At 39.8% G+C, this 13850-nt stretch overlaps 1 protein-coding gene across 1 annotated transcript; it reads right to left on the bottom strand.

Annotated features, from left to right (window-relative positions):
• Window positions 1-5197: 5197 nt before the first annotated feature.
• Window positions 5198-11051, bottom strand: GZMA (granzyme A). Its single transcript, XM_075138428.1, has 5 exons — window positions 10967-11051; window positions 9606-9753; window positions 7762-7900; window positions 6805-7077; window positions 5198-6021 (listed from the first exon to the last, which is right to left on the bottom strand). Exons 1-5 carry the CDS (start codon window positions 11025-11027, stop codon window positions 5863-5865), a joined length of 780 nt encoding a protein of 259 aa, XP_074994529.1. The 5' UTR covers window positions 11028-11051; the 3' UTR covers window positions 5198-5862.
• Window positions 11052-13850: the final 2799 nt, after the last annotated feature.

Consider the following 13850-nt stretch of genomic DNA (forward strand, 5'->3'; position numbering starts at 1 on the left):
TTACTTACCCTAGAGGAAAAATATTCTAACTCTGAAGAATAACACCATATTTATTTTCATTAAACTAGCAAGCATGGATGGAATCCACCTTGTGTCAAGTGCCAGCACAAAGTCTTAGGTCCTGCTTTTAGCTATGATTCTTGTAAGTAATTTTACATCATATTAGCATCCCCATTAGGAACCACATGCCAATTCGTGTAAAATGCCTTGAATCATTCAAAGGCTAGGATCAGCAGAGACGAGTCCAGGGAGCTGTATTGTTCTATATATCACATAGATCATGGTTCAGAATCTGTCTAAATATTTCTAGAGATCTAGGTTAAATATATAACTGTAACTAAATATAAATGATTTCTTGGGAATTCTTTATTGTTTTTGTAGTGGTAATGATAACTAGCTTAATTAAAAAACTGTCTTTATTGGATTTTGAATCATTTCCTTTCCTTAAACCCATGAACTATGTTTGACAATGATTGAAAATGTAAACAATTATGTAATCAACTGGTTAATAAGCCAGATGGACATAGTCAAAGAAGCATGCTGTTTGGATCAAACACACAGTTAGTTCATTTATACTTTAAGGGTACCAGTTTAATTCTGGGTGTCAGCAAACCTTGCTGTCACCCTCTTATGAATTTTATTTAGTGCTCACAAGGACCAAACCTCTTGGACTTTGTCATGCTTTAACCCCAACCAGCAACTAAGCACCACACAGCCGCTCGCTCACTCCTCCCCCGTGGGATGGGGGAGAGAATCAGAAGGGTAAAAGTGAGAAAACTTGTGGGTTGAGATAAAGCCTTCTGCACAAGCAAAACAAAACAAGGAATTCATTCCCTACTTCCCATTCATAGGCAAGTGTTCAGCCATCCCCAGGAAAGCAGGACTCCATCACGCGTAACGGTTACTTGGGAAGACAAACGCCATCACTCCGAACATCCCCCCCTTCCTTCTTCTTCCCCCAGCTTTACATGCTGAGCATGACATCATATGGTATGGAATATCTCTTTGGTCAGTTGGGGTCAGCTGTCCCAGCTGTGTCCCCTCCCAACTTCTTGTGCACCCCCAGCCTACTCGCTGGTGGGGTGGGGTGAGGAGCAGAAAAGGCCTTGACTCTGTGTAAGCACTGCTCAGCAATAACTAAAACATCCCTGTGTTATCAACACTGTTTCCAGCACAAATCCAAACCATAGCCCCATACTATAGCTACTGTGAAGAAAATTAACTCTACTGTAGCCAAAACCAGCACAGACTTTAACAGAAGTTTGCCTGTGTAAGACTTGTACACTGTCAACAACTAAGTAAGGTTGTCAGGATTGATCTTCAGATGCTATTCAGATGCAACTCAGTGCTATTCAAAACATGTTCTATCCACAGACATTTTCAGAGCTTTGCTTTCATTATGAGAAATGAAGAGAGGCAGGGAGTAAGGATTCATTCTTGCATTTGTATATTAAAAGCCCTGTGAGCTCAGAAACTCATATTGTTTGGATTTCTTTTTTTTTTTCTGCTGGAAGTTTATTTAGAATATTTCCTGTAGCTGGGGAAGAATGGGAAATTAGACGAGTAGAGCAGTGTCAGCCCATGGAAAATTAAGCTGTGATCAAACGCATGAAAAGAGATAGGCAAAGTTAGAGGCGCAAGCATGTCTGGAAATGAATGTGAAACTGTCATGTCTTTAGTTCTCATCATTTTTAAAACCTCATCGTCTGCTGTTCACAAATCATGTGGTTGCTAACTTTAGGTCTGGAAGGTTAAGACCACTCATCTTTTTTACCTAGTAAGATGTTAATTTACAATAAATCTGCTACTAAACTGCTGGTTTCTGATGTCATCTCATGTGGTCTTCAAAACAGGTTAGAAAATGGGAACGTTGATTATCAATTGAGAAATGAGTACTAAGAAGCTTATGTCTAAGAACAGGAGATAACTTATACTGTGCCTGTCTTCTCATATGAGCATGTTTGTTGCAGCAGATTTTGTCAAACATTTAGAATCTGATTTAAATATTCAAAATAGTATTTTTAAATGTTAAAAACATTTTTTCTCTTTTGAATGGGAAAAAAGCAGTGGAATTAGTCTCTTTACTCATATATTTTTTGGATTCTCCAAGAAATTCTCTCTCTTTCCTTTGATGGTACCTAAATGCTATTGGTTTGCCAAATATAGGAAGAGATGTATAACACACGATGGGGGGCTGTGGTGGGGAAGGAGCTGGTCAATATTGGAGCTAAACATATTTTGTTGGATGCTCAACTGTCAAAATAAGAAAATACATTTCTTTCAGACTGAGAAGTGCTCATTTCTTAGTTAATTATGCTTGTTCATTATTGAGTGGTCAAGCTGTCTTGCCCCACAATTATTTTAACATAATATCTAAAAGTGGGAGAAGTAATTGATTTCAATAGAACTAACCAACAGCCCATAAATATGAGAGAATCTTGTATGTGTGACCTGTAGCTCTGTTCTGTGACCATGTCTAAGAAACCATTTAAGCATGCATTTAAATTCCAGACTGTGACTAATCTGGCATGAAATTAAACATATACTGGAGTGCCTTTTCTGGATGTGCTTCTTTTCTAGATAGGCTCCTTTACTGTCAGTTTCTTTCATGTGGCAGATATCTATCTTTCTGTAATAGGAATTTGAGGACTTGAGTAGGCAGCATGATTCTGTTTCACTAATCTTTTGCAGGTAATGTTACTGAATATTTGCAGGTATAGAGTGTGCAGTTGCTGAAAGTAGAATATTGTCCTTGCACAGCTGCCTCATTCTGGCAGTTCAGAGGTCTTAACATACAAAGTCTTGGGCAAAATGTGAAATCCTGACTTCCTCCCTATAGAATATGGCATATTTTTAGCTCATTGCCTCTTACATGCCTGGTATATCATTCAGGCCCAGACTGAGACAAAAATCAGAACCCATTTCTAAGAGGTCAGCTTGTTCTGCACCTGAGGTCTGTATGCACTAAAGGCATGTCTCCAGAGGTGGCACAGAGGATTAAGTAAAATTTAAGTTGCCTAAACTCAGGCTGTCATCCCCACAGTCCTGTCCAATGTATCCTGTCTACTGTACAACACATGGAATCCAAAACTTCAGGACAAAAATAAATTTTACAAGAGGAAAAACTTCATTGCCCATACAGGGCATGTGTCTTCCCAGGTATACCAATATGACAAAGTGATTGTAATGCAATGAAATGGATTAAAGAAAGTCAGGCTAGGGAATCCTTTTGTTTCCACACATAAATGCACTGAATAGTCTCTAGCAGACAGTCCCCTGTTCTTCAGCCACTGTATTATCTGACTTGATGCTACCTACATAAATGTTGCATTAGTTTGTGTAATGCAGTTTATACCTGTTCATTTCCCTCAGTTATCTCATATACCCACAGTGAGAAGAAATTTTTGCATTCTAGATGTCAAAATGACATTGAATGATCATAACATTTTTCTTAGCTAGTACGTAAACTTGCATGGACTCCATCCCGTGGAGAGCTGTATTGGGAATGGGTTCATGCGTCTTGATCAGAGAAAGTCCCAGCCTAGGTGAAAACTCAGTTCCATCTCCTTGCTTCTGCTTTTTTCCCCAGGTTTCCACTACTGGCCGTGGTGACAGAGGCTTGAATGTTTTGTTTACCATGTAAGTCCTGTTCTACTGGCTCATTTTGGACAATTCACTAAAAAACACTCACGTTAAAAAAATAAGTTTTTAAAGTATTTTGGGGTAGATCCTATATTTCAAGCTAGAGGAAGAAGGCTCCACATTTTTTCTTGCACATTTCTTCATGCATTGTAAACTTCTCCTTGGTCAGAACCTCTCCTTCCTTCTGACCCCACTTGGGTTAGAACTACTGTCTGAAAAATGGAGAAATACTGAATTATAGGCTTTCAGTGGGATTTTCCACTGACAAGGATGCTGCTTGTGATTTCCAGGGATGAGGAAGAAGCAGACCAAAGAAGAAGCAGTAACATGAAAAAAATACTGCAGCAGGACGAAAGACAAACAGCGAAAAAAATGGACAAAGAGGAAAGAAGTTAAGTAAGATTAATGTATGGGAAGAGTGAAATAGCCCTAGGTGATCAGCTGTCTTGAAGATCAGGTACAGATTTTTCACTAGATTGATAAGAGTATTTTTGTTTTCTGAAGGTTTTTAGAATCAGTTCTTTCCTAAGCAAGGGTTTGGTAGTTTGCGACAATAGAAAAAGTCTGGTCTTATCTTACTTATTTCCTGTGTGTTTAAAGACAGAATCAAAGTCAGCACTTTGGGTGTCAGTACCAGTCAGTGGGCCAAATTCTCCTCTCAGTTTCACTGATGCAATCTTACTTGGCTAGGAATTCTTATCTCTGCTCCTGCTTTGCTTCTGTGTTTGTGTGTGCCTCTCTATCTGTGTGTTTGTTTGTGTGTTCAGCCCGAGAGTCAGGACAAACATTTTAGGAATAAGAATAAGGAATGTGAAAAGTTCTGACTGTGTAATGTTTGTAAGGGATAGAAAACATGAAAGAAGATGTTCAGCATCAAAACTTTCAATAAAGATCCCTGTAGTTTAGGCCTTCTCCTTCCTTCACCCTTCATTATTCCTCCATGACAAAACAACTATTTCTTCCCAAGAAGATCAGGTGAAGGCAGTTGTATAAAAATGTTTTAGTCTGTGTTTTCCCATTTTATAAGTGATGTTTAATTGCTCATGATGAATCAAGCAATCATTTTGAAAATCAATACAAGATTTCTCCGCTCTTAATGTCCTCTGCTTTCTCTTAGCTAATGCCTGCTTCCAAGTAAAAAACCCCCAAAGCAACACAAAATAAAACCAAGCTCTTTTTGAGGTGCTCATGGCATTGAAAGTGCCCAAGGCTGTTAATATGGAGATGGGCAGAAGCATTTTTCACAGTAGGTCTGTTTGCTGTTTGACAAGTGGTTGTTGAAACACCTAAAAATTTCACTGCATATCTGAAACAGCAGTAGTGGCGTCATAAAATGATTGTTTTATGTTATGAACAGCGCTTTGTCATACTGATACTCCAGCTGAGACACGTTCTGTCATTTCTCTGGAGGATGGGTTTTCAGCTGATTTTTTAACATAATGTTGCTGATCTTGGTACATTCTGCAAACATATTGCACATCCAAAACATTATGTACACAGACTATCTGTACTGCAACAGATGAAGCTTTCCACATAAATTGACAGCTGCAAGCAGTAGATTTTTATTGCCATTTCTTTATTAAATGCAAAGTACATAAAGGGATGAAATCTAGATGTTTCAAATACAAGACAGTTACAAAATGCACACTTATTATGTCCTACAATCAAATGCAGTTGCTGAAACTTAATTTTCTGAAGCTTAGCAGTCCCCTACACCTGTGAAATCAGGAGCTCTGCTGTGGAGAAACTACCAAGTTTTTCAGGTGTCTGGAGATGTACCTAGCATCTCACTAACTTTCAGGGTTATCTGCAGAAGTCCAGATACAGAAGAGTGCAGTATATACTCAGCATGCAGTGAGGATGCAAACAGCTGGATTAGATTCTTGGTCAGAAATACTCATCCATGTAGAGCTCAGCCTGAATATGCAACGCAAGAATGTTAGAAGCCTGAATCACAAATACCCGTCAAATGACTCCATGGCTGACGGTATAAGCTACCAATGCTGTTGTAGCAGAACACTCTGTTCTGGCCCTGTTAAGAACACATGTGCCCTGAAAACAGACAGGTATTTTCATCTATAAGGACATCAAGCTGCTAAAATTCAGTGTGGGAGTACCTCTTTTACCAGTATAATGAAGCTATTTTTAAAAGCGTATTTCAAAACTAGATATTGTTACACAAGTACAAAGTAGGAAATCACTTGGTCAAAACCCAATCTGTTAGGCTCCCCCTATGGTTTTCCTTATCCACTGAAGGTATTGCTTTGTGAGTCGAGTGTAGACACCAGGGCTGTCAACAGCACCACACCTGTTTTGCTTCCCAAAAGCAGTGATGCCTCTCATCACATTATTGCATCTTAAAGGTCCCCCAGAATCCCCCTGGAAAAAGGGAAAAAAGATTGTCATTCAAATTTACAAAAGCTAAAATATGCTGCCTTTAAATAAAATTTGTACCAGTTGCATGGAGGAAATAAAGATGTAGACGGTGCTATTGTGGGTATCTTTTTTCTCCTCCTTGGAAGGTAAGATTTTCATTAGCAAAAAAGAAAAAAAGACTTCAGTCTGATCTTTCAAGTGTGAGTAATGGGGAATCTAGCACTATTCCTCAGTGCTAAGGAATAGTTAGTCTTTTTGAATATGAAAAGAAAAAGCTGGAAACTTTCTTCTTGAAAAGCAGAAAGTCTGCAGAAATTGGTACCTTTTTTGTTACTTTGTTAATTCAGTATTTGTATCTTTTAAAACATGGTAGTTCTTACCCAGTTGTGCATTTGATTTGGGGCCCAGTCAAAATGCTTTTTATCAGCAAAACCTGTTTCAGAGCCCTCTGACATCAGAGAAGTTCCACTGAGGTTAGCTGCTTGAGAATGGGCTCTTAAGCTATTTTGTGGAGATTTTTCTACTAGAATAATTTTATTGAAGAAGAGAATAGCTATCTGCCATGCCTGGATAAAACCACAATATCCAAAGTCTGTAAAGGTGAATTTATCAATCAGAAGTTTTGATTTTAAGACTTAGAAGAACAAGCCTTGGTAAATTCACTCATTTTTAATAAAATTCTTCATTGAACTGAGGAGAGGCAGAAATTATAAATGTGTGAAAACTAGTACTTTATATTTTATTTTTAATATAATCTATGTGGATATAGACAGTAAATATACTTACATTACATGAGTCCTTTCCTCCATTCGTAGCCCCTGCACATATCATGTTGTCTGTTATAACAGGGTTGTTTCTATAATGATTTTTGTCGTTGCAGATTTGCCTACTGATGACAGTGATATTGACCTCCCTCAGGGTATCAGGCAGCTTTCTCAGACGACTGCCAGTTTGTCCCCATCCTGCTACTGTGCAAGTTGTTCCTGGTTTGGGATCATGGTCTGAGGTAGGCAGGGCAATGAGCTGCACAGCTTTAGTAAGTCTTGCTCTTCTCTGAAGCTGTAGAAGGTATGGAGAATTGTTATTATGGGGCAGAGTCTAACAGAGGCCCCTGCATATTAACTGTTGGATCCTTTCCGTTATGGTAATGGGGATTACTGCAACCCCTTTTTGAGATTCCTCAGTTCTTTGTGACAGGATTTATGTAATCAATAAGAGTGAGGAAAATGAATATTCTTTGTCTCATGAAAACCCATTTAGCTTCTGCTGAAATATTAGCTTTAAAAAACCCTGATTTACTTCTCTGGCTCGCAGTCCTCTGGGAGGACAAAATAACAGTAATCACTGAAGCTGGCAAAACTGAGAATCAGAGAAGTCAGAAATTTTTAATTAGAACTGTTTTTCAGTCAGAACATAAGGGTTTTTAACCAAATTATTTCTATGTGTGAAATATGCTTCTTTCTGTGGACAATCTTTATTCTTTCACTGAAAAGAAACTGAAATATCTTGGTCAAGTTCCAGAGTTTTTCTACTTCTAGCTTTGGCATCCATTACAGGAATTGTTGATTGCCTTAGTCCCCAGTGTATCCCCAGTTCCCCAGTCTGCTGGATTAGCAGACCAGACTATTATCACCCCAGGAAAAAAGTCACCAGAAACTCCCTTGGCTCGTCTCCCTCACAAGAAGGAAGAAACTGGTACATCGTAGGAAAAGCATGTTCCATAAGTGATGTTTAAGTCTATACCTGCAGCAGCATAATGTCGTTTTCCTTACAATTGGAACAGTAGCATGGGTAGCGAATTTGTTTTCCAATCTGAAAAAACTGTTTTTCTTTTTCTGTTGCTTCCTGCGAATGAGCTCCAAGAATAACTTTGCCTCCTTCCCTGAGAAGAGAGACAACATGGTTAGTGGGATTCATTTGCTCTAACTCCATAATTCTTTGCTGTTAAATGTGGTGCTATAATGTCCAGGGGCTACAGTGTCTTTTCTCATACCTGAGAAGCAGGTAATAAACAGTAATTTAGAAAAATATAAAACAGTAATATAGAAAAATATAAAAGATTACCCTGTTTTTACAAGTAGTTAAAAAAAATTGACTCAGTGAATCAAAATTCATGTTATCCTATTTTCAGCTTCCCGGGAGCATAGACAGGGTTCGGGTACTTAACTATGAACCTACCCCTATTGTTTCCCTTTGGGAACCTAATGAGGGGTGGATGCATCAGCTTTGCTGTTGGTAGTGGTCTCACCAACTGTGCCCTCTGCGATTTGTGCTGAAAATTTAGGAGAATAGCTCACAGCCATATTAGTTCAAAGATCACCACGACTGGACTGAATTGTACCATTGCTTTGCCCTAACACCATTTCAACACCATTTTCTGAGTCCATGTGAGACATAGCTCATTCCCGTTCTCTAACTTGTTCTGCAACTTCATATACTTACTAAATACTGAAGTGGTGACAGTTGCGCCTCCTGGGGCACTCTGGTACAGAAACCAGGAGTCTAGCACTCCTTGGTCAAGCAGCCCAAGCAGACCTTTATATCAGACCATGGGTAGAGCTGTCTGGGGGAGAACAATGTACGTTACAGCTGAATGGGAGAATATTCTTTGAGCAGATGTGTAGGTTGGCCCTCATTTGCAACTTACTGCAGCAAACACAACCCTGAGGAAGTGATTGCTCCTTTCCTTCAGCTATTAAGAGCTGTCTGACTGTTGACTGAGCATCATTAGGTTAATTATTTATTGTATTTTCTCTTAAATGCCATCTCATTTGGAAACACTCTTTACCTTATGTTAATACGACAGCTTTTGGGCCCTATGCTCTCTTTGTAGTGGGTCCCCTATATCTCCCTGTTTGGATGGGGACAGGAGAGATGGATACATTTCTCTGATATCTGCAGAGTCCAGTGATTCACTGGTCCCGGGCAGGTCTTTGACAGAGCTTGTGTGAGGTCTGGCTCAGCAGCAGCTCCAGTCCTCCCCGCAAAGTCAAGGCGTAGGACGTGTCATTTAAAGCTCACATCTTGCCTCACTGAGGGACTCTGCGGGGCCAAACAGCCATTTGCATCTTGAGTCAGACAGAAAGAAGAAAGCTTGGCTGACAAACCAACATATCCAGTAGAGCAGAGAGTGTCTCCTGTCATCTCTCTGGAGGATTTTTGCTCCTGTATAACTGGGTGCTGTCTCTTTCTGTGGTGAACTGCATATCTTTTACAGAATAAAATGACAAGGATTTATTTCTATTTTCTGAGCAGCTATTTAGACTGGCCTAGTGCACTGGTTGACTGAGAAAACAGGGATAAACCTTTCCCCCAAATTCACTACTTCAGTATTGCTATTCTGTGCTTGCACGCAGCTAGAAGCTTGTAAAATATTTCTTCAGAAACAGTGAAGATCAGTATACCTTGTTATATTATTTTTTACTCACTGAAGCACATTTGTCAATATAAATTATAAAACAAAGTAATCAGAACATGATCATGGTCACGCTAAATGCAAAAAACCACCAGGAATATTAACTTTCCTTCTTGAAAAGAGACACCAGATACTCACTAAGGACAATCTCTGAATCAGAGTAAGAACTTACACATTACAGTGGGCAGCTGTTAACACCCAGTTTTCCTTGATCAAAGCTCCTCCACAAATAGATTTTCCATTTGCTCCCTTGATTAGGGCCATAAATGGTCTCGAGTGAGGTGCTACTTCATTTCCTCCAACGATATCCACACACAAACCTAAAAATAAAAATAAGCCACAATACACACAGCTGGGCTAACAAATACTGTAAGACACTCCAAGTCTCTTAGAAAAAACAGTTAATGTAATTACAAAGTATACAGACACAGAAGTATGTACATATGTCACAATGTTGGTCTTCAGCAGTAGAAGACCTTTTAAAATTGCTCAGCAGTAGTATTTCTGTATGTTTGGAGCTGTTGGAGCAAGTCCAGAGGAGGGCCACGAAGATGATCAGAGGGCTGGAGCACCTCTCCTATGAAGACAGGCTGAGAGAGTTGGGGTTGTTCAGCCTGGAGAAGAGAAGGCTCCAGGGAGACCTTATTGCAGCCTTCCAGTACCTGAAGGGGGCCTACAAGAAAGCTGGAGAGGGACTTTCGACGAGTGCATGTAGTGATAGGACAAGGGGTAATGGCTTTAAACTGAAAGAGGGTAGATTTAGATTAGATATAAGGAAGACATTCTTCACTAAAGAGGGTGGTGAGGCACTGGAAGAAGTTGCCCAGAGAGGTGGTAGATGCCCCATCCCTGGTAACTTTCAAGTCCAGGTTGGAGGGGGCTCTGAGCAACCTGGTCTAGTGGAAGGTGTCCCTGCCCATGGCAGGGGAGTTGGAACTAGATGATCTTTAAGGTCCCTTCCAACCCAAACCATTCTATGATTCTATGTTTCAATGGGACCAAAATTAGATCAGTGGGGTTAGCTTTGACAAGAAAAACACCAAAGTATTGTTGCTCTTGCACAGATTTCTTTTCCTGAAGTTTGCTGCTATGGTTAATTTCTTAGCCTTCATTGTGAGTAACAACCTCAGATCTGTCACATGATAAATATGTTGTACAATATGTGGCTTACGCAGACACCTGGAAACTGGGCTATGTAGTGTAAGTCACATTACATGAACCTGTTTTTCAGAAAAACAAAAATCAAGAGATTAATGTTATGTGTATGCCTCTGGAGAGAAAGGTCAGATAATCATTATGTTAACTCCTCTGAAATCCTCCAAATAGCCTGTCCTTTGTGCAGCTTTAATTAATACCCATTCAGAAATTATGTTGTTTGTACGAAAGATCAAACACATGCAGACAGTGGAAAAGAGCTAATGATAAGAACTCAAATAATAATTGTGACTACTTCCTTTACATTAATACATGTTGCCTTAACTGGAACACTGTACATCAGCATTTACCTTCAAAAGGATCGATCTGGGCACTTACCTCCACGAATTACCAGGAGAATGACAGCAGCAGAGGTGGACAAAGTAAGGAAAGATCCCATGATTTCTGTCTGGTGTTCCCCCTTATTCACTGTTTAATATATATATCTAAATGAAAAGGATGTGGGTTTTGTTTTTCCTTTTAAGGATATTTGACATTTGTAACCGTGACAAAGGCAAAAAACCTCCCCAACAATTGTAGCTTACACAGCAGAGGTGTTAGTGAGAAATTGCATCATCTGTCGTGGTGTGAAGACAGGATCTGCCCCCCTTCATGTTCTCTCTGTGGCATTTGCGGAGAGCTAATATGTAAGTACTGGGATGAAACCTTGCAAGCCACTACCTATTCAGTTACACAGGACTCAGCTCACATAAATTTAGGCTTGATTCTGTTGCCCACATGAAGACGTATAGTTTCATTCTAGACACCCCAGGTGGCCTCCAGGTCAGAGATGAATCCTAGACCATTCCCCATTAGAGAGTTATCTGTGCTGTTCAGGAGCCCCTCAGGGCCAAGGAATCTGATGTTTGCTCCTTTCAGCATCTGATACTACCTTTGCACTGGATGAGCATCCATATAGCACTGAGTGTCATTTAGTGGCCTAGAGCTAAGGGTATAATGCCATTTAAAGTGTCTTAAGGTGTCTTAGATCTGCTTGGTGGTGCTATGTCAGATTTGCCAGCCCTGTGCCCATGTCCGGGAAACCCATGGTATCTCAAATGTCACTAAATGCCTAGTTTTAGGCAATTGAATTGAGTCCTGAAAGCTGAATAAATCTTATTAGGTCCTTGTAAAGTTCCTCACTTTCAAATATATACCCAAATAATAGAAATAACTTCCATCAATATTAAATAATTTGGAATATCAAGTATTCTATTAACTAACTAGGTACCTTCAGTGAAGTGTCACTACCACACAGTCTGGAAGGTTTCTTGAAGACTTGAGCCCCACTACAGTCAGCCTGCAGAAAGCTTCTGCATTCTGGCTGTGTCACATCTTTGAGCTCAGTTGAGATCAGCTCATTTTTGAGCTGTGAGTTTTACCTGTGGAAGACCTTGGACAGACAGCTGGCTCAAATTTGCCATTGCCCTCCCTTCTGGGACAGAGGCTAATTGTTGGTGATTTCTCTGAAGAAGGCAAAAATGGGGCTATTTTTAGAGATAGCAGAGCTCTTTGTCACTGCTGTGGCTTGTCAGACACACTGCCACCTATGTGACATGGTGACAGCTCCATGCACTGCAAAACCACACCAGGCTTTTAATTTTCTTTCATTTTTCTCCTCACTACCTGCACATCCCCTGTAACTAGCAGCAGTTTTTAGCACTGGCCTTCTTTTTTTCCAGTGTTCTCCCAAGCAGAATATCACCAGGTACTAATGAGTACCTAGAGTATCATAGGTACTGTTCTTTCATTATCACATGTAAATAGTTGCCAAGGTCTCATTTTATGACATTTTAATTAGCATTCTTACCATATTGAAGCTGTTTCCTCTCTGGACTATGGACAGACATGATCAGGATGAGCACCTGTGTGCAAAAATCCTGTACCCTGAGACTTGCTTAAACTCAAAGTACTACAATAATTTATCCTTGGATATTCCTATACGAGGTGCCATGTCTAGGGAAAAGAGGTTTGGTATGTTTCATTCTATGTTTACCTGATCTATTTTCAAGAAAAACCTATTTGGGAGACACAGAAAAAAACATTAGCAAATATTCCTAGATGTTTTCCAGGCAACTAAGATAAATCTATGCCTATCATCGAAAAACAAATCTTCTATAGCCTGTTTATATTTTTTTCAATATCTAAATGCACACCTATTTACTTCTAAATCCTACTTACTTCTAAAGATATTTTTCTGTAACTCCATAGGTATTAGCATACCCATGCCTTTTTAAAAATCCCCTCTAATCCTGAGAGATCCCATTTACATTGATAATTCGAATTAGGAATATGCAGTTTAAAAATGCAGTTTAAAATAAAATATGCAGTTTAAAATGCAGAATTAGGAATATGCAGTTTAAAATGCACAGAAACTGATCGCTTTCTGCGCAAGCTCCTTCTGAGCAACAGCTCTGACTATCACATAGTCCTAAGATTGATTGCACAGGTATTAAAGATCAGAATGATATGCACATAATCAGCCTCTAGTTTTGTACCCAAATGCTTTTCTCAGAGTGCCCTTTTCAGCTTATAACTTATGCAGATGAAGCTGAAAAGTTGACATGAAATTTTAGGGTGTGCAACAAGTTGGCTGGGCTCATTTGGTGATGGCAATAAGTTAATTTATGTTCAAGTTTAGATTTTATTGGCCTTTTGCATGTAAAGGGAAACCTCAAAGCAAAACTTCCTTCTCTATTTAAGTGCACTGTCAAATTCTTTTATTAGCTCTTCTGCTGCACAAGCAATTGGACTTCAAGAGGCCTGCATAATCAAGGGTCTTCAAGAGGAGGTAAGCAAAATGCTCCATCCTTTCCCCCGCAGTGCCCATAAGGCATAGCCACTCTCTCAGCACAAACCACTGCCTAAGTAAATGAACAAGTCTACCCAGCTTCTATTTCTAGCCTTCGCCTTTGAGGAAATTTCCCATGCACATTAAGCCGTGGGTCAGTGGACCACTTTCAGCTCTGTTCTGTACTATGTTGAGCACTTCTGTCCCTTATCTCATACTCAGTTGTTTTGATCATTTTGCTTCCCCAGTGACTATGCTCCTTTTTCCTTCATGCTGCTTTCTGTGATGCTAAAGGTGAACATCAGGTGTGATTTTAGGAGACCAATTCAGGAGACCAATTTAAACCTCAGCTCTAAACCTTCCAGAGCTGCTGGGTGCCTGAGTTCAGGCAGCATCTTAGCTCAGCCGCAGGGCTGGTGCCTGGGGCTGGGG

The sequence above is a fragment of the Calonectris borealis genome, chromosome Z (assembly GCF_964195595.1).
Source record: "Calonectris borealis chromosome Z, bCalBor7.hap1.2, whole genome shotgun sequence".
Classification (NCBI taxonomy): Eukaryota; Metazoa; Chordata; class Aves; order Procellariiformes; family Procellariidae; genus Calonectris; species Calonectris borealis.

Bases quoted from the DNA above. Each gene is read 5' to 3' on its own strand.
- GZMA (XM_075138428.1), bottom strand. From the start codon at position 11,027: ATGGGATCTTTCCTTACTTTGTCCACCTCTGCTGCTGTCATTCTCCTG. The intron at 7,078-7,761 runs GTATAGACTTAA...TACCTTCTACAG, and splicing joins ACGACATTATGCTGCTGCAG to CTTCAGAGAAGAGCAAGACT. The intron at 6,022-6,804 runs GTAAGTATATTT...CCCTTTTTCCAG, and splicing joins GAGGAAAGGACTCATGTAAT to GGGGATTCTGGGGGACCTTT.